At 40.0% G+C, this 24,465-nt stretch overlaps 1 protein-coding gene across 2 annotated transcripts; it reads left to right on the forward strand.

Annotated features, from left to right (window-relative positions):
* Nucleotides 1-3,051: 3,051 nt before the first annotated feature.
* RGCC (regulator of cell cycle) lies at nt 3,052-21,157 on the forward strand. 2 transcript variants are annotated; one of them, XM_072617116.1, is made up of 7 exons: nt 3,052-3,252; nt 3,860-3,967; nt 5,383-6,015; nt 6,727-6,915; nt 16,650-16,757; nt 19,051-19,113; nt 20,760-21,157. In XM_072617116.1, exons 3-7 carry the CDS (start codon nt 5,955-5,957, stop codon nt 20,765-20,767), a joined length of 429 nt encoding a protein of 142 aa, XP_072473217.1. In that variant the 5' UTR covers nt 3,052-3,252; nt 3,860-3,967; nt 5,383-5,954; the 3' UTR covers nt 20,768-21,157. The 2 variants fall into 2 exon arrangements, with proteins under 2 accessions (XP_072473217.1, XP_072473219.1); XM_072617118.1 differs by lacking the exons at nt 3,052-3,252; nt 3,860-3,967 and having other exon boundaries at nt 5,310-6,015.
* The last annotated feature ends 3,308 nt before the right edge of the window (nt 21,158-24,465 follow it).

A 24,465-nucleotide genomic window follows, 5' to 3' on the forward strand; every position in this document is an offset into this window, starting at 1 on the left:
TAAACATTATAAACTCAAATAGATTTGTAATTGCACCAATTTAGAAGTTTTATTCAATGATGCTGACCCCAGTCTATCTATGACTGCTCATCTTGTGTTATCCTTATCCATGTCCTCCCACAATTTCACCAGAAAGAGCATTCACAATGTGCTCAAAGCCCTTCTTGCTTTTTCCTTACATCACAAGGGCACCAGTGAATACTCTAACTGTTGACCTGTCATCCCTTGACCCCTTGTCAGATGATCAAAAAATTCCTCTAGAGTTTTTGGTCATTAGACAAGGATGTTATATTTAGAGAAAAAAAGGTAAATTGAAGTTAATTGATGATATAAAAACAATGTGATTCTTAGCTTCCTTTGATTCTCTTATTACTCTGCCTCCATCACTCCAGAAGTAAAAGAGGTCCACATTGGACTGAAGGTCATTTTTTATTTTATCTTTTTGTTTCATAATTTTCCATGGCCATCAATAACAACAACATTACCACGGAGTCAGACCAATGACTCCCTCATACTGTTTAATCCATTGTTTCTGGCCTCCTTGCTATTTTCTGAACAAGATACTCCATCTTCCAATTTTGGGTATTTTCACTTTCGGTCCCCGTGCCTAAAATTCACTTCCTTCTCATCTCCACTTCTTGGCTTCTCTGACTTCCTGCAAACCCCAACTAAAAATCGAGCCCTATACAGGGTCATCTCTCTTAATGCTAGTGTCTTCCCTCTGTTGATTATCTCCAATTTCTCCTCTTTGTCTTTGTCTCTGTCTCTCTTTCACAATCCCTCATGTTTGTACAAAATGTTTGTATATTGTCTCCCCCTTTAGACTGTAAAGTCCTTCAGACCACAGACTGCCTTTTCAAAGTCAATCTGTCGTTTTGCTCCATGAAGGCAAGTAGTCAGATCTCTATTCTGAGTAATGCTACAGAGAGGAGAAATAATATAACTCACAATCCTATAGCACTTTAAGGTTTACAAAACACTTTCCTAACATAACCTTGCAAGGCCTCTGTTTTGCAAATGAAAAAACTGAGGTGCAGAGTTAAATGACTTGCCCATGTTCACTTGATTAGTAATCATCAAGGCTGCAATCTAGGTCTCCTTTACTACAAGCCCAGAAGTCTTTCTACCACACTGTGTTTTTCTTCTGCCTTCTATATGGAGAGTCTTTTATATTTTGCGATTGAGAACTATGCTGGCATATTCATAGTCACCACCAGTGCTGTGAATATTGCCTTGGCAATACAATAGGATACATGGGTAATATTGGATCAAGGACTTGCTTTGTATACTGTTTATCAGAGAAGAACTAGGGGGGATAGCTAACATTTGTGGACAGTTGAATGATTACTAAATTCCTATATGAAAGAAAGAAATTAACATCTGCTTTTGACAATGATTTACATTTCAAAGCCTGTCACCTAACCCCAGAGTGTCAAGAAGCTCCAAGAAGTACAGCTAAAATTTTGGAGAGAAAAGGAGAGAAGTATCTTCACCAAAGAATTTTTTTTTTAAAGGAAGAGTCAGATTCAAATGAGAAAATGACTCATTGTACAATCTTGGGTGAGTCATTTATTTTCTCTATAGTTCAGTTTCTCCATTAGCAAAATTTATTTTTTCTCTCCCAAGTCAACAACAGTCAACAAGCATTTATTAAATGCTTACTATCAGTGCTGGTGGTACAGAGAAAGGCAAACAAAGAAAAACAAAGAAGTTTCTTCCCTCAAGGAACTCATATTCTAATATAGGATCTGTACAGTGTAAATGGGGAGTAATTTCTCCCCCCCCTTAGCAGAATTTTATTTTTTTTCCAATTATATGTAAAGTCACTTTAATAAGATTTTGAGTTCCAAATTCTTATCCCCCTCTGTCTAGGGCTTCCCCCCTTCCCAAGATGGCATGCAATCTGATATAGGCTATACCTATGCAATCCTATTGGACATATTTCCACATTAGTCAAGATTTGAAGGAAGAATCAGAACAAAAGGGGAAAACCAAGAGAAAGAAGATAAAAGCAAGAAAATAGTATGATTTGATCTACATTCCGACTCCATAGTCCTTTCTCTGGATGTGGATAGTATTTTCCATCATGAGTCTTTTGGAATTATCTGAGATCACTGTATTGCTGAGAAGAGGTAAGTCTATCAAAGTTGGTCATTGAACAATGCAGTTGTTACTTTGTACATCGTCCTTGGTCTTGCTCCCTTCACTCAGCATCAGTTCAGGAAAGACTTCCCAGGTTTTTCCGAAATCCTTCTACTCACTAAATGAGAGGTAATTTCATGGGAACGTTAGCAGTGGAGGAAGATCAGGAAAGTTCTCTTCCAGGAGGTAGGATTTGAGCTTTCTTGAAGGAAGCCAGGGAAGTCAGGAGGCTGAGATGAAAAAGGAGAATATGGAATGTCTTGTTCTAGGAACAGCAAGAAGGCTAGAGCAGCTGAATTGTAGAGTATGAAGGGGAATGAAGTATAAGAATACTGGAAAAGGAGCAGGGGGCTAGGCTTCAACGACTTTAAATACCAAACAGGATTTTGCTTAATTGATTTTATCTGTCACAAGGGAGTGGTTCAATCTTGGAATAGGGTTTAAAATGACTGTGAAGTGAAGATAGAAGGCATAAATAAGATGCCTTTTCTAAAATATAAAATTTAATGTACTTTAATGTAATATTTTATCCCTGGGTTCTAAAAGTATTTAATACATGTATGCCCAAATTGAAAATTTCAAAATGCCATATACTCTGACCTGAAAGGGAGAAATGTCCAGAACAGTTAGGTAAGAGAGGTGGATTTGGGGCCAAATTTGTTGAATCTCAGTTAAAGAAAGATCCTGGTCCCTTCTGCAAAGAACAGCTTGGTTTTTCACCAATGCAAAAAAGGTGGTTCACATTCTCTGAGTAGTAACTGTGGTGAAAATGCCCCTTTCCCAGACTTTAAGGTAGTTGGTTGGCTGTGATCAGTCTGGTTGGAGCCAGGGGGGTTGAAGTGTAATTAACTGCAGATGGGGAGCTGCTGACCTTGGAGCTGAACCAGGTGAAATGGGGGATGGGAAAAAGGAGATGTATGGATTGTGGAGAGGCAAGGTTATTTTACCAAGTCCTGAAAAGCAGCTTAGGAGGATTTTAGAGCAACTGGGTTGAGAGGAAGAAAAAACAGAATGATCTAAATGATCCATTTGAACACCAAAAGTGAGAATAAGAGAGAGAAGGAGAAACAGTCAGAGTTGGGCAAACGCAACATGTACTTAGAAAACTGAGTAAGTTGTTGTTTGAGTCCCTTAAATGCAGAGGATTCCTATGGATGGAGAGCTCAGGGGACACAGAGCTGTTCAAGTTTTCATTCCAGGCTGGGCTTTTATTGAGATCTGGGGCCCGATGGCGAAAAGAACTTGCTTTTTCCATGGATGTAGGAAGCTGAAAGAAAGGGAACTTGGTCTGGGGTTGCAAGTAAGATTCTTACTGTGAGTTTAGTAGATCTATGAGTGCAGTAGAAGCTGTGGAGGGAGGTTTGGTTTCTTCCTCTTGGCTGGATCCCATCCTTGTGTGGACAGTACCACTTGTTCCCAGCTCCTCCTCCTCTTCCTTCTTTGCAGCTAGGTGACACAGTCACCTTGGGGAAGGTGGTCCCACCGGGGGGGGGGGGGGGGGGGGGTGTCAGGAAGACCTGAGTTTAAATCCAGTCTGACATTTACTAGCTGTGTAATCTTGTCTGCCTCAGTTTCCTTAACTCTAAAATGGGGGTTATAATAAGCACTTGTTTCACAGGGTTGTTGTGAGGATCAAATGAGAATATTTACAAAGTGCTTAGTAGGAGCCTGGCACATAGTAGGTGGTTGAAAATTCTTTTTCCTTTTGGCTTTTCAGGCCTGAACTTCTCTTTAGTCAATGCCTCAACCCTGCTCCTTGGAAGGATGGGTTTCTTTTCAAACCTGCCCTGGAAAGAAAGAATGAGAGAGAAGGAAAATCCTAGAGGTAACTGCCTCACAAAGTCTACTCCAGCTCATTTATTCCTCTTCCCTCAGTAGGACTGCCCAAGGCCCATTAGGCCTAGGTATTGGTTCAGATTCTGTCTTCTCCTTGCTTTTAGGAAGCTATAAACTATAAATAAATAAACAGATAAATTTGTGTATATATTTATATATATATATACACACATACACATATATACATGTGTCTCTAAATCTATACATATATCTCTATACATATATACACATATGTGTATACACACATACACACACATATGTATATACAAAGTCTTTTGTTCCCCCTGAGCAAATGCCAGGATTTGCCTCTTCACAGTACTAAAATCGTTCCATATCTCTTCATTCATTTTTCACCACTCCTACCTTCTCTCTTGGTTACAGTTAATATCTCAGGGTCACATACAAATTAGAACTTTGATGAATGACCATGTTATCTTAGAGAAATTGTTTTTTTTCCCCCCAAACAATGGATGAAACAGAAAACAATATAAACTCCTAAAGAGCAAAGATTGGGGTGGGGGATAAAAACCAGATTCATAGCTCCCTTGAAGACACAGAAGGGACAATATAGAAACAGAGCCTGAGAAAAAGTACCATCAGCTTTGTTCTCAGCAAGACATCTTTCACTCACTGCCTTTAACTCAGCCCCCTGATTACACAATCTCTGTTCTAATGTCTATTTCCTTCTCTCCTCAACTTGGTGCCTTTCTAATGCTTCAGCCTGTTCTGGCAGTGACTTAATGTGGTGGTGGTACTGCCTTCACATATTGCAAAAGTTTCTATCTTTTCTAGCTAACTAATTAGATAAAGCATTTATTAAGTATTTACTAGGCACGACTAGGCACTATGCCAAGCCTAGGGTTTTACAGATACAAGCAAACAAGAAAGACCTGACCTTCTAGAGTTTACACTAATGAATGGAGGAAGACAATACATAATGGAGAACTGGAGAGGCGAAGGGGTATTTTTACCAGGGACTTGGTTAGGAGCTGGTGGAGACTTGGATCCCAGCACTAGAAGTTGAGAGTTGATCTGTCAGAAGTCTCCCCTGGGGTGGAGGGATGAAGGTCCGAGTAGAGAGAGAATATTTTGGAGGTGGTGGTTTGGGTGTTCTGAGGGCAACACCGCTGTTGTTGACAAGGACATCTAAATCTATCTTCCCTTTACCCAAATCCGTTCTGTCTGACTATTCTAAAACACACTTCCTTAGTGGTGATGCCTTTCTCTAGCAAAATGTAAGCTCTTTCAGGGTAAGAACGATCTTATTTGCATTCTCCGTACTTAGCAGTGTACATAATACGGAGTAAGATGCTGAGTCATTTTTCAGTCTTGTCGGATTCTTCGTGACCCATTTGGGATTTTCTTGGCAAAGATACTGAAGTGAGTAGCTGTTTTGTTCTCCAGGTTATTTGACAGATGAGGAGCTGAAGCCAACAGGGTTAAGTGACTTGCCCAGAGTCACACAGCTAGTAAGCGTCTGAGACCGAATTTGAAGTCACAAAAAAGGGTCTTCCTGATTCCGGTCCCGTCACTCTACCCACTGTGTCACCTAGCACGTAATAAGCACCTTAATAATTACTCATTCATTCACTGATTTGTTGGACCAAAGGACGTCCTAGTTACTTTCTAACTGGTATCCGTGGCAATCGTCCTACACTCAGCCTGGTCCTGGGAGGTGCCAGTCCTTGGCCGGCTCTTGGCTGTCAGCCTCTAGGCTGGCTCACCCCCAGCCCCGCGGGTCTCCTCCCACCGGCCTCTGCTCCGGCCCCGCCTCCTTGGCCCGGTGAACGGAGGTTATAACAGCGTGCGGCAGCCCGGGAGCGCACTGCCCTGGGAGCCCCTCGCTTGCTTTCTACCTTGCCAGTGCTGCCGAGTCCACAGTCCGGCGGGCTCAGAGGACGCTGGCGGCGGCGCTGAAGGCTTTGGGAGCAGGATTAGCTGAGCCTTCCTCGCGGAGAGAGCCCGTGCTCGGTCCCATGAAGTCCCCCACAGTACAGCGCAGCGCCGGGGGCGCCGCGGCGACCCCTGCTGGGACAGGTGAGTGGGCCCTCGGGGCAGTGAGGTCCGGGGAGCTGACCAGCCCGGGGAGGGTGCGGGGACTGGGCCCTGACCTGGAAGGCAGACTAATCTTCCTGGCTCCCCTAATCCAAGCTTCCATCATCATTTTGTCAGCTAGTCCTGGACCATCAAGTGGGGTCAGATTTGAGAAAGGGAGAAAGGTCATGTGGAAAAGGGAAAAGCCTCTAATCCCTCCTAATTCCCAATAGAAGAAAAAAAAAATCCTGTTTATGAACTTCTCAAAAACAAAAAACAAAACCCAAATCGGAAAGGATTCTCCCTTCTGCTTTCTCCCTTCTGATTGCTTCTCCTCTCCCTTCCTCTCCCAGCTGGCGCAGCACCCCGACACCTCCTCTGCCTAGGAGCGAGTCTGACCCTGAAGTTTGTTGTCTTGGGTTGGAGGGAGGCTTTAAAAAAGTGCTACCCAAAGATCTGACTCTTTCTTCTTTCTGCCTTTCTATTCCCTTCCATCCTTACTTGTTAAACTGGCGGAGACCGGGATAAGGTCCTGCCCTCATCTTCTCCCAGCTGCAGTGGTTTGCTCGGGACCCTGGAGGCCCGCAGCTCTGGAGTCCTGGAGGGAAGAGGCTGATGCTGGACTCGTAGAGGAGGTGTGGGTCTTGGCTGGGATGGGCTTGCCTCTCCCCCTCCCAGCTCACCTTCTATGGTGCTGCTCTTCATCCTCTGTAGTTCCATCCCTGGACTCAGTGGTGGCTGCAGACCTGTCTGACGTCCTGTGTGAGTTTGATGAGGTCATGGCCGATTTCTCGTCCCCCTTCCACGAGCGCCACTTTGAGTACGAGGAGCACCTGAAGAGGATGAAGCGCCGAAGCAGCGCCAGCGTCAGTGACAGCAGCAGCGGTTTCAGCGATTCAGAGAGTGAGTAGGTTCCATCCAGCCGCCTTCCCGTCCCCCCCACCCCCGCCCCTTCCTCCTCTTCCCTTCCCTCCCCTTCTACCCTCCCCTCCTCCTGGCCTTCTACCCCTTCCTTTTCCCATTCCTCTTCCTCTGCTGCTGCTGCGGTAATATTTCATCTCCGTTTTGAGACAGCCACTGCTGTGCACCCACCTCTGAGACCAAGCAGGAACTCTCCACTTGAGAAGCTTTCTGTGCATTCTCTGAGCGTAATAACTGCCGACAAGGAGAGGGTGGGGGTGAGGGATAAAAGCTATTTGTTGGCAGGAGGGAAGGGAAGAGTGGTCCCTGGCTGGTACAGAGGAAGGTGGAATTGAGTCCAGAACCTCTGATCCCTGACCTTTGGATTTCAGCAGAACAGGAATACCTGTTCCTTTCAGGGACTTTGTGAGAGCACGGAGATAAAAGTCAAGTGAGTGTTCTTGGGGTAAAAGAGCTATGTGAACTCAGGTCTGCGCCTTTAGTGTCTAGGCACACAGAAAGGTTAAGCAGTTGTATTTTTTTTTCCAAGTCACACAGTAAACTAGTGGTTTATTTGGGAACATAGTTTAGACAGAGGGGAGGAACCTGTAGCCTCCAGGCCACATGTAGCCTTCTAGGTCCTTGGGTGTGGCCTTTTAGCTGAATCCAAGTTTTACAGAAGAAATTCTTTTATTAAGGGAATTTGTTCTGTGAAGTTTGGATTTAGTCAAAGGGCCACATTTGAGTACCTAGGGGTCCACGTGTGGTATCAAGATTGCAGGTTCCCCACCCTTAGTTTAGGACTTTAATGTCACTTTAAATCAGATGCTGAACATTTTAGGAAGAAAAGGAGCAAAGGAACATAGTGAAAGACTTCATTCAAGGCTCTGGGAAATGACCAACAATGAGGGAATGAGAGAGGTAAGATAAGATCTAGACCTTAGAAGCATGTATGAACCTAAGAACTAATTTCTAAAAATGACATCTTGAGAATTCTCAAAATAACCTCTTGCACTTTTTTTTAAAGGTCCGAACCCCAAGCTTGAGGTTTTACATACTGTTCTCTGACCTTGGTCAAGTCGCTTAACCTCTACTTCAGTTTCCTCAACTGTAAAATGGGGGTAATAATAGCACCTACTTCTTAGGGCTGTTGGGAGATAGAGCACTTAGTCTGGCACATAATAGGTACTATATACATGCTTATTCCCTTCCTCCTTGCCTAGTATCTTCTGTCTTCTAAGTATAAGTGACTTTTATGACCCCTCCACTCTATGAAAGCCTGGTCCTATCACCCAGGGGCTCCCACCTCTTCCAGAGTTATACCAACCTGGCATAAACTAGCATGGTGAAAAATGGGAAAAAAGCCAGTCATGCCATGAGCAGACAGAAAACCAACTCTCCAGAGGCACATAACTTGCTGAATTATATTTTTCTGCTCTTTCTCAGCTCCTTCAACATGCCGAATTTAGAAGCTTGGGTTTGCCTAGTCACTTACCAGTTGATATGCCTGTTTTGTACTGCTGGGTTAGGACCCCTAGGGAACCTAGACTAGAGGTCTGCAGCTGAAAAGGACCTCCTAGGCCATGGCCCAGGAGGCTTCATTTTACAGATGAGGAAACTGAGGGAGAAGGGCTTAGAAGAGCCTCATGTGAACTGGTTTTCTGCAAGAATTGGATATTCATGTAGATTTCCTGACTGTGACTTCAGAACTTGTAAGTCTATGATTGTTGTTAGTTCACAAAAGGAACTAGGTCTTTTAAAGCATTGTATCCTCCTTAGGTTTTAGTACCCTCATATAATTTAAGTGTTTACAATAATATTTATATGCCTTATTGTCTCAAAGTATTTTTGTATGCATTTATTTTATTTTCAAAGTAGCTCTGTGGCATATGGAGCAGAGAGATATTATTAGCCCCATTTTGCAGATGAGGAAACTGAGGTTCTGAGCTGAAGCAGCTAGTGAATGTCAGAATGGGAGCCCAAATCCAATCCTTCTGGTTTCATCTAGCCCTTTTCCCACAACAGTATGTTGCTGACTCTGCCCATCTCACTCTTCTTTATTCTTGAAGTGAACTCAGTGAGACTTGACAGCCACAGAAAGTTTCAGACAGTTTCTCAAAGGACCTCAAGAGATCATTTAACCCAACCCTTTCATTTTGCAGATGAGGAAACTCTTTGTGTTTGTACTTAGGGAAATGAAGAGCTATTTTCTCCCTTTCCTAGGAAGGAAAAATTCAGTCATCAAATCTGGATATAAGCTGATATTTTTTATGCAGATAAAGGGCACTCAGTGCCCTAACCCAGGATTTGAGTCAGGCACTTGACTCCCAGCTTTGGTTCCTTTGGCAGCCACAGCCCAGACACATCATTTGGAAAAGAAGGATAATTCTTACTTCACAGGAGGGTTTAAAATGAATTACAGCTTGTAAGAAGCAAGGGACTGAAATAGGTTTTTTCTGAACTTTTTTTTTTTATTCTGTTGCTAATAGCCTGGATAAAATAGAGTAAGAAGGCCTCCCTCAGCCTGGATTCTCTTCTAATTTGATGTCAAAAGGAACACTTCCATTTCTGGAAACTTGTCTCTCTTTCTGTTGTCACACTTGAATCTGTCAGCATCATGGTATGAGATAGAAAGTGAGATGTGAAATACACATCCTCTCCTACCAAGGCAAGGAAATGAGGACAGTTTGTCCAGTGCTATTTCACTACAAAGAAACAACTCTTGTTTTGGCAATGACTACCTCCTCTTGAGCAGAGTATAAGATTGCCCATTCAGAGACTATCAGGATTTCTATTGGATGGGATCTTGGATCCAGAATTCTTTTTTGTTTCTTTTGTGGACACAGGAAGAAGGTGCTGGAAAACATCCTTGACCAACATTGGGGGAGGTATTTCCAGTGTATGAATGTGTGTTTTAACCGGAATGCGTGTGTTTTAACCAGAATGTGGGGTGTGTGTGTGTGTGTGTGTGTGTGTGTGTGTGTGTGTGCATGTGTGCATGTGTGCATATGTGTGTATGTGGGTTAATGAAACTAACCATTAGTTTGGTAGTTAGGAAAATAAAGAAGAAAAAAATGAATCATAGGTTATGCACATAAAACCCCATACCTAATTCTCTGCTGGCTATTTGAGTCTATCACCTGCAGAAGACCAGTTAGAATATAGGCTCTAGGATAGTTAGCTTGTCACATACACCATCATCTTTTTAAGGATTGGAAAGAACATTATTATTATTAATGCAATAATAATAATATATAACAATAACAGTATAATACATTAGTATAATATAGAATAGAATATATAATAATATAATTGATATTATATTATATATACTATGTATGATTATTTTAATCTACATCTCAGTTGCTGCCAGTAATAAGCTGCATGGAGCATTTGTCTTATTAATTAGTTGGCTTTTTTTCTGTAACTTTAGTCATATTTGTTAGAACCTATGCCATTTGAGGGGAGGGTCAGCAGGCCTATTATACAAGTTGTCCAAAAAGTTTTAGTACAGTTTTAAGTGTTAATAGCCACATATATCCATTTACCAGATGGGGAAAAAATAAGTGGTAGAGATCTAAGTGTCTCATTTAAGATCTAAGATTTCTTAGCAGAGTAAATTTGAGTAAAAAAGCATATAAATGCCTCCTATATGCCAGGTTTTGTGTTAAGTGTTAGGGATACAAAGGCCAAAAAAAAAAAGTGGTAATACTGGGCACGGAACCCAGATCTCCTGAAATGAACTGAATTTTCATTTAAGATATTAGTCAAGATGCCTCAGTGACAATTTTGGTTATTTTTAAAAGGTAGTGAATCATGACGAATAAGGTCATGCCAGGACCTCTAGGTGCTCCCACTGATTTACACAGGGACCTCAGGCAATTCATTGAGGTCTTAGAATGCTTTGTTTCTCCATCTGTAAAACTGGATCATGATTACTTGAATCAAAACAGTCATATTTAAAAAATACTTTGGTATCTTCCTGAAACTTTTGTCTGCCTTTAGGTTGCAAAATGCTTTATTTAAATTCTCTCTTTTGAGCCTCACCACAATCCTGTGAGGTAAGCACTACAGGTATTATTGTATCCATCTCTCCAGGAGAAGAATCTGAGATTCCAAGAGTTTACAATGATCTACCCATGGTTACACAGCTAAAAAGGCTATCAGTTTTATCAATAAGATCTGAATCTCTGTCAAATTACATCTTATCATCATAATATTAAATGTTGGTTATAGTAACTGATCTCTTTCACATATGAAACCATGTAACCAGTTGTAAACTCAATACCATTATGGTTTTTCCCCATTTCTTTTGTAAGTTATGACCCCCTCCATACCGCCAACTCAACTTTCAAGGAGAGATAAAATGGTGCCATTATCTGAGCAACCAGAAAAGAAGGAACTCTATCAAGGGTGTTTTTATCCTAAGGAGAAAATAAACATAGCACACATTCCTTCTTAGCTTTGCAGTTGCAGACCAGTATGTACACTTGATAGAGGGATGGCGTGGCTAGAAGTAAACATTTCAAAGAGCCAATACTTTTCCTGTTCTACCTTCTAAAGTGGCATGCTATGCAGTACTGAACATTAAAATAACTCATGATGGGCAACTTCATATAGATACTACTGTTTTCTTGGTTTCTTTTCCACTAAAATGCTCAGTTGATTGAAATTGAATTAATTTCTGTCCTTGTCTTCCCCACAAACCTCAGCTGTCCTGAGTTTGAGCAGATAATATCAGCCTTTTAGTGGTAATAAAATTAAAATAGAGTTTGAGGAAGATTGTAGGAAGCTTTTAAGGAATGAGGAACTGCTGGAAAGGATCACTCTTGACTTATCTAGCATAACCTGGGGGTTGGAAAGGAATTTGAAGGACCTTTGAAAATCTGCTTTTGCTTCTTACTGGGCGGGACACTGGCAGGAGACCTTTGTTTTGGGTGTAGTGAGTGTCATCACCATGATTAGCACGCAGGTGCCAATGACCTGCTTTTCACATCAGCCTGAAGGCTGAGTCCTGTCTCTGGACACTGGCAAAGTAAATAGTGTCCTGAGTGGCTTGGGATACTTATGCCAGTTCCATGATGTATGGGTCATATTATTAGGCAATCTAAGTGGGAGGTTTGTTGTACTCTGACACCTTGGCAGGACTGGGGCTGTCTCAGAAGAGTAGCTGATGGTAACGTTGGTTAGATTTTACTTATTTGGACCACTGGAACACAGACACCAAGGAAGATGACTCCCCTCCTCCTCCCTCCATTCCCTGTGACAAAAGGCAAACAGGTCTAAGGTTTTCCATTCAGTTAATTACTATAGTTCACTTGCCTGAAACTTGTGGGGTAGTTGTTCTATATTTGTAGGAGTTTTGGACAAGTTTTATGTTTTGTGGCTTCATTCTGTTCTGAAATAGAAAATGTTAGTGCTACCCCTGAATTACCCTTCCCTCCTCTCCAAGCTGAAACAACACACCTCCCTCTTTAAAAAGCCTTATATTCTGACTTCATTACCCAACTAACTTTCTCAAACTCTGGTAGTGTTCAGGTATTTAATATTTCTTCATGATATTTTAAAAAATGAAGTCATTTGTACTCAGTCTGAGATCTCCAACTATAGAAAATGAAGTTGATTTACTAAAAAAGTATCTAATTAGGAGAGAGATCTTTGAAGGCTAGCCATGCCTTTGGGTTGGAGAGGGTAGCTGGTTCAGGGCCTCAGAAATCCCTCTCTCTCCCTATGGTCCAAGGGCTTTGAAATGACCATTATTAGAATTAAATGGTTCTTTGGGTTGAGGTGTTGTGTCCATAATGTCCATTACCTGAGATTGGGTCCTAGGACTACAACAACACCCATGAACACATTACTGTTATTTTATTATATTAATTAGCTATTGCCTAGCAGAAAATAGGGACCTGAAGTAAAAAAGAGTGAGGGATATAAAATAGGAAAGTTTTTTTTTTTGAGGGGGAGGGAAATAGGAAAGGTCAAAAGCACAGGGTACCTCAGTGGGGAACCGGGAGAAGGAGCAATGAGGTCAAAGAATAGCAAAAGAGGAGAAAGAGACTCCTTGTTTGAGTGAGAGAACTTATTTACTCTGCTGATTATTAATGATGGTGCAGTAGAAAGAAAGTGTGAGTCAGGGGACTTGAGTTTGAATCCTGCCTTTGTCCTGTATTACCTTGGGGAAGTCACTTAAACTTGGGGCCTCAGTTTCCTCACCTGTAAAATAAGGGGTATGGAACTAGATCATCTCTAAGGTCCCTCCCAGCTTTAAATCTCTGACCCTGTGAAACTTCTCTTGTTTACAGTTTTGCCTTAGAGACATTTGCCTGAACGATCTGATCAGTTTTTAGGTCACTGGCTAGACTTTCTGAGCAAGAGGCCACATGTGGCTTGCTAGTGAATGGATTCAGTCAAAGGGCCTTGAGGCTGCAGGTCCCTCATCCCTGATTTAGAATCAAGGTATTAAATTTCCTTTTAAGTCCTGTTAAAAATGTATTCTATGTGTTCAGGTAGAAGATGACAAACAGACTTTCTAATATTTAAAATGGCTGAGGAAAAAAGGTGATTCAAATTACTCATTAAAAATAGGTGTGCCTGCCCAATTAAAAATAATTATATAATATTCATGAGACACGTACATGTACATTAAATATTTTTAAGAGGCTCTTTCCTCCAAAGGATTCCTGTGGCATTATAATAGCCCAAAGACAGACAGGAAAGGGTGCTCTGATTTCATATATATAGAAACTGAGGCACAGAGAAATAAAGGGAATTGCCCAAGGTCATGCAAGACAAGATGAGACTACTACCTATTCACTCCCAGTTTGGTCTTTCTACTAACTGTAAAGGCACATGTTTTGTAGAGTTTGGCGGCTGTGAATAGACATAAACATGGGTCATTGGGATTAGAGGTCTGAACCATATAAACTGATGGAAGTTTGTTTGATTATATATACAGTCCTAGTTTAAAGCATTCACTGAAAGGTCACATTTCTGTAAATAGGTGCTTTGAAATTGTGTTACTGGGCACAATTTCACATACTTGGGGTCTTGGATTGAAATGCCATCTCTGAATTTCCTTTGCAACACCAGCTTGGTAAGGTCAGGACAGCGTCAGTTTCCTGTGGAGCCTTTAGGAGCAGGAGTGTCTGGCTGCTGTTGAGTGCTGGTTCATTGGAGTGTCTGGGTTTTGGCCACATGGGTTTCCATTCAAAGGACTATGAGCTAATTTTGTGTTTTATATTGCCATAGTTGAATCTGCCTGTGTTTTCCATCCCAAATGTCCCCTGGTGTATAACCTGACTGTAAAAATATGCTTGAGGCAATAAGTTTGTGTTAAAGTTCTCCCAGAAGCAAAGTAAAAGGGGTTTCTAGACTTTAGTCAAATATCCACATTGTTTCCAGATACTGCCTTTACCCCCAAATGAACATGTTAATATCTGTCCCTTACCCGAGATTACACTGGTTATTGATTCGGTTTTGGGGCCTAATTTTATGTGCTTTTTATACAATTTTTAATGGAACTTTAGAAACATGACTTCTGCTTACATAAAAAAGTGACTGGTGTCTTTTCCCTTCCTTATTCATGGGAGAGGCGTGCCTTAATTAATAATAGGGAACTCCTATAATACTAGAGCAGGAAGAGAATAAGAGTTAACATTTATATAGAGTATCAAAGTTTGTAAAGTGCTTTAAATATGTCATCCATTTATCCTCATAACAATATCCCCATTTTACAGATGAAGAAACTGAATCAGAGTGATTAAGAATCTTGCTTTGTCTAATTGCCTGTTCCTATAGATGAGGAAACTTAGCCCAGATAGGTTACATGATTTAGTAGCAAAGCCTGAGACTAGAATACAAGTTTTTTGACTCTCTACCTCTAAAAATGATTGATTTCCTTTTGTTTTTACATTACCCTCCCTTCTAAATATATCCTTCCTCCTTCTCTTACTTAGAGAGATATCACTGTACAAAAAACAGAGGGGAAAATATTTTCCAGAAAAACTAATTAACATATCAGCCAAGTCTGACAGTAATATGCAATAGTCCACACCCATAGTCTCTCACCTCTGCAAAGAAGGGATGAAAACACTATTTCTCATGTCTTCTCTGAGGCCAGACTGATTTTTGAATGCTTTCCATTAACTCTATTGTCTTGGTTTCTTTGATGTTACCTGTATGGCTCCTACCTTTCTTCAAATTCTAGTATAAGTTAGGGTCAAAGGAGAAATGGAGACAAGTAACCTTGTGTTAAGTGGGGTTGGGGGTAAATGGTTATTGCTAAAAGCTATAGTTATAGGACTTAGCACCCTTCTTCCAGGGCTTTTGGGCTCCTCCTTGCTTCTTCAAACTCCAAGAGAACAAATCTAGGAGGAGCAACAGTCCTAGGGTGCAGCTCTCCAAGTGAAGATTCATCGAAGGACCTTTGGAAATGGTCTTTGAGAAAGGAGTGAGGATCCGGTCTTCCTTGTACTTATGTTGTTAGATGAACTCAGATCATCTGGCACAGGAGGAAGTAGAAACAGTATCTCTCTTCATTAAAGTATATCCCTGTGTAGAGAAATGTTGCCTCACTTGTGAAACCCCCAATAACCTGAAACACCAAAGCTATTATTCACTTGGCTGAATGTGACAGACACAGAGACCCCTGCTATCCCAATCGAATTCTATATATTATTGGAATAGAGGCAGCTGCTAGGATCTCATCGTACCCTTCTTGACTGGTGGATACGGGAGTTTTCATTGTAACACCTACCTCACAGGAGTGCAGGGAAGAAAGATGCTTTGTAAACCTTAGAGGGCTGAAAAATGAATCAATTCATAACAATCATTATACAATGTATTATATAATTATCATTTCATGTGCTAATATGTATTTATTGAACATATCCTCCATTATAGAATATAAGCTTCTTGGGGTCAGAGACTGATTCTTTTTTTACATTTGTATTCATAGAGCCTGGCACATAGTAGGCACTCAATAAATTTTTGTTGGAGTGATATATGTTTATATATGTGAATATATATAAAATATTCATACATTTGCACATAGCTATCAAATCAAAAGCATATAATTGTGTCTGTATATTATATATGTATTTAGGAAGAAAGAAACATATGTGTGTACATTTTTCCTTCATAGACATGTAGATACCTAGTTCTTGCTCTCCTTTGGTGCTGAGAAGACTCTCAACTTTTTAAAGAGTTGCTCATTTATTTTATATTACTTAATATTGTTAGTAATAAATCCCCACTCACTACAGTGCTTTTCAGACCTTTAGTCCACATGCATATTACTCTCTCTCTATATATATAATATCAATACATATTACATATGTGTATATGGATGTATGTACTATAAAGACCTATATTTCAATCCCAACCTAGCTACTTACTAGCTATATGACCTTGGGGAAGAAACAGCCTTTCTTGTGTCTCGTTTGCATCTGTAAAATCGTGGTTACAGTATCTGAATTACCTAACTCACACAGTTGGTAAGTATCTAATGAAATAATTTATATAAAGTGCTTAGTAAAGCCTAAAGTATTAATCACCATGAGCTTTATTAGCTATTAGATGTGTTTGTTTACATATGTATGTATGTGCATACACCTGGAGATGCAGATATCTTTTCCCATGCAGACTTAGGACTTCGTTTCTTTTAGAGACTGTACTTATGACTGTTCATTATTGATATACCTTCATTCTAATTACTCTATGTTCTCTTTTCCTTAAAGGTGCAGATTCCCCTTACAGGCACAGTTTCAGCTGCAGTGATGAAAAGCTGAATTCTCCGACAGTCTCAACTCCATCTTTGTCCTCTCCACTAGTTGTTCCTCGCAAAGGTAAATTTAGCAAGGGACACATGGTCTTCCCACTCTTTATTCTGCTTCCTATCCCCTCTCTCCAACTGTACCAGACTCTGGGACCATCTCTGCCCAGCACTGAGGGGTCTATGCTTCCTTGACCTCTGTAGTTTAGAGTTGATGGGCAAGACTTTGAATTTTTCACATTTGTAGAACTTTACGGGGAGAACATCTGCAAGTGGTTCCAGACGCTTCCTTGGCAAAGGTTGTAATCTGATTATAGGCAGAATTTGTGCCAAACAGCAGTGACTGGCAGATTCTTTCCAGACTGGTTGGTTCTAGAATGCAAAACCCCTCTGTCAGGATTTGTGGAAGGTGGGGTTTTGTAACTGCATCAGTTATTTCACCCACATTCTTAGTAATTGCACCAGCTCAACAATTAAATAGGCTTTTCATGATGTGCAGTGAGATGCCCTGAAGTAAGTCAAGCTAGAAGCTTTAGTATTTCCTGACTGTTTTGAGAGCAAAAGAGCCCAGAATTTAGAGTGCAAAGAATTTTAGATAGTATAAGGGTCTTAGATGATCCAGACCCCCATTTACAGAAGAAAACAAGCCCAAAGTGTCAATTTGCACAGGTACAAGTAGGAGAGATGGGATTTGAACTCAGGTGCCCAAGTCCTAGCACAGGGCTTTTTTTTCTTCATCTTCTAAGTCATACTGTTTCCTGGGTCTTTAAAACTTATGTGAAGCCTTCTTTGGGAGTTAGTGAATTGACCTGGGTGGGAGGGAAGAAAATTGACCTTAAACATTCTCAGCCTCAAATGCCTTTGCTGGATTGCAGAACATCAGGTTACACTGGACAGTTGCTTTCCTGTCAACAAAATGACATGTTTGTTCTTTAGAAGAAATATTACTGGGAAAAAATCTAAAACTTGTGGAAGTGACTGTAGAAAACTGAAAACAAATAAATTAATAATAATAAAAAAGAAATATTATCTTTGGTGAAAATTATACAATTTAGCCAAAAAATAAGAAAAGGAAAAAAGCTATAACATCTTTGGATTTCACCACTCCCTAATATTAAAGGAGAGCTTTTCCTAAGAGAGAGATTTTCCATTTCTACTCTCCTACCTCCACCCCAGGTCTTGTAACTTTAGAAGCCTCTTGGGAATTGGTGCAGGCATCTACCCCACATTCTCTGATGAACTTCACATTGAAGAGTGGTCTTGAGATGACACGATCTTGCCTGAAGTTGCTACCTGATCCTGCTGAAGTGTCAGTTCAGAGAATGATCACCTGCTGGCAAATGGACCATAAGGGCTAAAAAGCAACGTAGCAAGGAGTTATTTATTATTAAGAATGTCAGGTCATACACTTCAACAGCAAAATAAATGGAAAATTCTCAGAAAGCTGTCAGTTTTTCTCAGGCTGTTGGTTATAAGCTTGCCTCGTTTACACCTCTTGTAGGAAGCCAGTTCAAGAAAAAGAAAGTCAGTTAGATTATTGAGCCTGGGGTACCCAATGGTGCCTCAAAGTGAACATATCTAAAAGCAAAATGGTCCTAGCTCCTATTTCCTGTTCTACATTTCTATCTCTCTTCCAAATAAAAATAAAATCCAAACTCCAGCCAACTCCTAATTCTGACTTTTCTATTTTTGAAATGGTATTATTATTTCCCACCTTCCCATCTTGCCCCCAAATTACCATCCCATCCCAGTCACCCACATGTAAAAAATCTCAGAAGAGCCAGTGAGAAATTCCTAGACATTTTGATGACCTGTCTTATCCTGCCACTTCCTTCTCTGGGTGTCAGTTTCCTCCTTTGTAAAATGAGAGGCCCAGACTAAATGAATAGACAGAGGATTTTAATTCAATCTCTCCAAAAACAGTGAAGGAAAACTCTCTTTCTACTATACTATGAGGGAAGAAAATATTTAGCTTAAACTTCAGAAACATTGTTATGCCTGAACCTTGGAGCTGGTGCCCAGAGGAAATGGTAAAAATCAGTTTATCAACATAGCTCTCTAAGAGTCTAAGTTGCAGAAAAAGTGCTAACCTAGACTAGAAGAGTTATCCTTCTCCAAGAGTTCCCTATATCAGTGAAATCATAGGTGTAGTCCCCCATCTGAAAAAAAACACTGGATTGTAAGCACCTTGAAGGCAGCTATATTTGTCTCCTTGAGCACCAAGCTGGTGACAGTTGCATGATGGTGGTTGAGTTTTATTGAATGATTGAAAGAATGCAAAAGAGATCAAATAATCCTGAACAAGGGTAACGTGTCTCTCTCTATCATTCATGTATGAAAACTAAATTTTGTCCTCTGTTTTACAGCCAAACTTGGAGACACTAAAGAACTAGAGGACTTCATTGCTGATCTGGACAGGACATTAGAAAGTATGTATATTTCTGATGGTTCAAAACAAATAGCTAACAAGAACCCCAAGGAATATTATCTAGGATTTCCTTGATGTAGAGAACTTCCTCAACACTACAAATGGAGAAGCTGCTAGCAATTATTTGATGTGTGTTTGACATATAGAAGATGCTTTATTGATTATTGATTGATTATAAAAATGAAAATATTGATTTGGAGTCAGACTAGCCCATTATCTTCACTGATAACCCCATTAGACATTAGATAATGCATTTCCAGTAAAAAGATGAGCCTTTAAAATGGAAAAAAATGAACAGATTCACCACCATAACCATTCTGCCATCAGCATAGGTCTTGATAAAGTAGTGGTCTCCAAAAAGTAATAGGCCATGATGACCTGTGTGGACTAACCCTCTTTAGAGGATTTTGAAGAAAGGCATAGTATGGTTATGGTATAAGGGCAGTTAAATCTCCCTTTCTATAATTAGAGTTTAAATGTTTACAGCACTGAAACTCCTAACCTGGAAATTCCCAGCTCTTTTGGGATGGGGATTGACATAGAATAGTATTTTTTGAAGCCTGAGGGTAACTTCTTTTGGAATGAATTAAATTGAATCATTTTAATGGAGATCTGGGAATGGTTTGAATCTTTTGATTATTAAAATTATTTTACAAAAGAAGTTATGTAAAAATTTATTAAAAGACACATTCATATCCCACACTAAGAAAAACCCAAGCTAAGTACTGAATAATGTAAATTATTCTATATGTTGCTTCCAATTTGGAAGCTAATTCTAATGCTACCCTATTGTCATACCCAGAGGTATAACCAATGGCTTCCAACACACTGTTAATATAGATCCTCTGGGGAGGCTTATGGAGCCTCCCCTATGTGTAAAGGACAAATCAACTAGACCATATTCCAAAGGGTGTAGGTAGGGAGAAGTGAGTCAAGAGACAGGGGTGAAGGAGCAGTGTGAATTCCCCCAGGATGGCTCCTTGATAGTGTTGAAGATTTTATTCTTTGAATTTCCCACTTCCTAGTCTAGTTCTGCTTTATCCTTCTGAGCTCTGGGGAGGAAGAGGCTTGAGTGTCTTTTCCACCAGGGATTTTGCTTGTTCAGCTACCACTAGCAAAGATGTGGCAGTTGAATTTTGAGTCAATCCCTCTATTTCTAGCAGGTACCTTGATTTATACAAATGGGGTGTCTTGCTTTAAAACTAAGTTTACATCTTGCCAAACATCTGGATGACAGTAATTAGATTTGGGTTTAAAGGTATGCAAGTATTTTTGGCAGTGTGTAGCTACAGTCTCAGATGGGACTGAAAGTGGAGAGGAGAAGCCTGGCACCATACAAAATCCTATTTGAAGATTTTTATTGCCCATTTTAACATGATATCCTCCTACTTCAGACAATATAAACCTGTTTTGACAGACATTCCTTATAATTTCCCCATAGTTTATCATAGGGCTATGCTACAAACTTGTCTGTTTTATGTAAGTTGTGAAATTCTGCCCAATTCTGGCAGTTAGAACAGATAGGATTAGTAGGAAGATTGCCATTAAAACTGGTCCTTTGATTCCTGTATATGAAGTACAAGTAAGTTAAGTATAGGATTTGTATAGCCTTATGAATAGAAACTCTTATTTATTTCATATTTATAGGCATGTGAGAAGAGAAGAAGGTGTGGATACCTGTTCTTTCAATGGGAGAAGCTTCGGAAAGCTGTGAAGACCCAAGGAAGACAACTGTTAGAAACTGCTGCCATATTTAACTGTGATCAGTGTATCCTACCATGCCATCTGAGACACTATTTAAAATATAAGCTTAGGGATCATTTTGGCTGGATTCTTAGGTGTTAAAATGGACTTAATTAACCTGTGCAGCAGATGAGAGCAAATGATTTGCGCTAATATTATATTTTTCCTTAAACATACTCATATGTAATTTAAAATGCGTTTATGAAGATATTTGTAATTATATATAGTTGGAAACAGTAATAATGCTTTGTCCCTTTATAATATATTTTTGTATGCAAATAAAATTTGAACTGGAGTTTGAATTTTGTCAGTATTTCTTTTTCCCTTATACCCCTACATTTCTTCCATCATCCAGGTCCAAGAAACTTATAGATTAAAAAAAATGATGATTTGTAAGGGGTTTTAGATGTTAAGCTGTCTAACCTACTACCTAAAGAATGAATTCCAACTACCAACAGCATCACTGACAAGTTTTCCATCTTCTGCTTTAAGGCAGCTCCCCCATCCTAAAAGGAACCCTATTCCATTTTTTAGTAGCTTTAATTGTTGGGAAGTTCTCTGATTCAACAAAGAAACATTGTTGAGCCAAAAATGTGCTTTCCTCTAACTTTTTATTGGTCTTAGTTCAATCCTCTGGCCAAGAAGAAAGTCTGATTATTCTACATGACTGCCCTGAAAATATTTAGAGGCAAATGATCATGCTCTCTTAAATTCTTTTCTAATGGGAATAAAATAGTATTTCTAAATAATTTGATGTTCATTTGTTATTCCAGGTAAACAACTAAGCATATGTGTAATATGAAATTTGGCTTCAGCTATTGTGCTTTTGTTGGAGATCAGATTTCTGATCTGTCTTCTTTCCTTTCCTGGCAACTTCAATAGCTTGAGATTATCCTATGAAAATCCCACCTGAATAAATTGACTTCCTGAATAGAGGGAAATCTCAGCTTAGGGAAATGTCAGTTACAGGCAGTTTCCTGCTTGGAACATTGGAGGGTCCAAGTCAAAGTTTCTCAGTAAGCCAGCTGTGCACAAAACCCAGGTGTTGGGAAGTTGGGGGCAGCTGAAATGGTGATGTTTCAACTTGTCTGAGTGAGGATGTGAATATCCATTTTAGCTCTGGTACTATAATTACTGTAATAGATTACACTTCCATGGGGTTTTTTTATACATTATTTCATTTGATGTGACCAATGACCAGATGAGGTAGGAAGTATAAGTTTTATTATGCCCACTTTCTAGATAAGGAATCTGAGACTCACAAAGGTTATGTAATTTGTCCAAAGGCAGGCTGGAAGAGACTTTCGAGGTTACCTAGTCCTACCACACATTCCATTTTTAACATTCCTGAAAAATGGTCTTGAAGGTTTCTGGTGGCAGAAAACTCACAGTTCTCTAAAGCAACTGGTTCCATTTCAGATCATTCTAATTGTTAAATAAGAATGAATGAAAGAATGAATGAATGTATAAAGCATTTATTAAGTGCTTATGATGTGTGAAACACTGGAAACAGAGAAAAGTCCCTGCTCTTAAGAAGCTCACATTCTAATGGGGAAGACAATACATATGGAAGATTCTGGTCACTAGACAGATGGAAATGTCCCATTGGAGTGCAGCAGTAAAGTAAATGGTAACATTTTTTTTCTTTGATGTCATTTTCACTGATAAAAATCCAATCAGTTTTTACTGTTGCAACATTTGGTGGTGACAAGTACTTTGGTGACAAGAGCTTTTCTAGGTCTCCAACAGAAACAGAAGCAGTTGCCAGGCTGGTGTTGCTTCCCAGGATGATGGTATCAAGCACTGGCTGAAGGCATCACAATTCCCAAGGCTTTGAGTTCAGTGTACTGAGCTGTCTCCGTCGGTCTGAGGGGAGATAGTGGTCAAGATCATGGTGGTGGCTTGACCCGTCTTTTTCAGGCTACTTCCTGTCTTCCCCACCTTGGGGTGACTTGGTGTTTCAGTCAGGCTGAATTGCCTGCCTTGTGTGTGCCCACTGGTTGTTAGTTGGTGGGGATGGCTGGCCCCTTCTCCACAGGAACTGTCACTTCAGATGATGGTTATGGCTGGAGTGAAAGCAGGTCTGGTAGTTTGGGGTCACTGCTATTCCCAAGACTCTTGGGTTTCTGGTCTTTGGGTATCTCCACCAGAGTCTGGGGGAAGTGGTGGTCAAGTTGTTGGTGGTTTAATTTAATTTAATTTTCCTGACTCATGCTGCCTCTTGCCACTCCCCTAGGAGCTAGCGTCCTGTTGTTTTAAGTAGATTGACTTGCCTGCACTGTGACCAGCAAATTGGTTACCAGCTGGATTTAGGAAAGTTTTTCTTCATTCAAATAAACATGCATTGAGTTGGAGTCAGCATCTCTGTAACTTTTACCTGTTTTATCTTTTGGTACAAGTTTTGTTCTTTGAAACTGAATAGAAAACATCTAACCTCTCTTCCACATGACAGCCTTTCAAATGTTTGAAGATAGCTGTCCTGACCCTTCCTGTGTCTTCTCCATCCTAATGTGCAGTGCTCCTTCCACTTCCTGAGCGCCCTCACCCCTCTGGTAACCTTCCTTGGGATGCACACAAATGGACAATGTGTGAAGGATATTGTCAATTCAGTACTCTACATTGCATCACATTTATTGTGAACATAGATATCAGCAAATATGAACATTTCAGTATACAAAAAGAACAAAATAAAGATTGTATATGAAATAGAATTTGTTACAGTTTATTCTTTAAAAAAAACCCATTAAATGTACATGGTAAGTAAATACCTGATGTTTGTATGTCCCCGTCTGAATTTTATTATGCTATATACTGTTATTTAAAAAATTTTTTTTTATTGATCATGTTTTCTGTCTTTTCTGCATCTATCACTGTACACCTATTCCTCACCTCCTAAAAGAAGCCCTCTCTTGTAACAAAAATGTAAAGCAAAAAAATTTACCAATTGGTCATATCTGAAAATATCTTATACTCTATCACCATGTTGCTGAGAAGTGAGGAGCATGCTTTATTCTTAGTCTTCTGATGCCAGGATTGGTCATTGGACTGATCAGCGTTCTTTAGTCTTTCCAAGTTATGTGATTGTTATTGTGTAAATCGTTCTAGCTCTGTTCACTTTATACTGCATCAGTTCATACAAGTCTTCCCAGGTTTCTCTACATTATTACTTTTCTCCATGTGTTTGCTTCTGATTCTCCCACAAATTGACTCCATTAAACTAGGGATCACACAATCAAGTGAGAAATTTAGCAACAAGTTTTTAATGTGCTAGTGCAGGGATGGTTTAAACTGGGCTTGACCATGCTCACTGCGATTCAGACCCCTAGTCAGAAACCAGCAAGATATAGATAGCTTAATTTCTTTCTTTTGTCAAAATTTTCTCTCAGTTAGCTGTTAGTTTAAAAAACTCTTTAAAAAACTTAAGCATCCTTCTCCCAGAAAGATTTTCTTTTTAGTAGAAACTATCCCCTAAGTCAAAGGAATAAATTTATAAGAGTGAAATTTCAGAGGGAGACTGAACTTCATAGCCTCTGGGGTTTCAGGTGCTAGAAATTTTGGAGGCTAGTTTCCTCAGTACAGCTATAACTCTAGGACTCCAGTCTATCTTTCA

Source organism: Notamacropus eugenii, chromosome 6 (genome assembly GCF_028372415.1).
Source record: "Notamacropus eugenii isolate mMacEug1 chromosome 6, mMacEug1.pri_v2, whole genome shotgun sequence".
NCBI lineage: Eukaryota > Metazoa > Chordata > Mammalia > Diprotodontia > Macropodidae > Notamacropus > Notamacropus eugenii.

Excerpts from the sequence above, each read along its gene's own strand:
- RGCC (XM_072617116.1), top strand. The coding sequence starts at position 5,955 with ATGAAGTCCCCCACAGTACAGCGCAGCGCCGGGGGCGCCGCGGCGACC. Across the intron at positions 6,016-6,726 it reads GGCGACCCCTGCTGGGACAG|TTCCATCCCTGGACTCAGTG; the intron begins GTGAGTGGGCCC and ends CATCCTCTGTAG. Across the intron at positions 16,758-19,050 it reads ACTAGTTGTTCCTCGCAAAG|CCAAACTTGGAGACACTAAA; the intron begins GTAAATTTAGCA and ends TCTGTTTTACAG.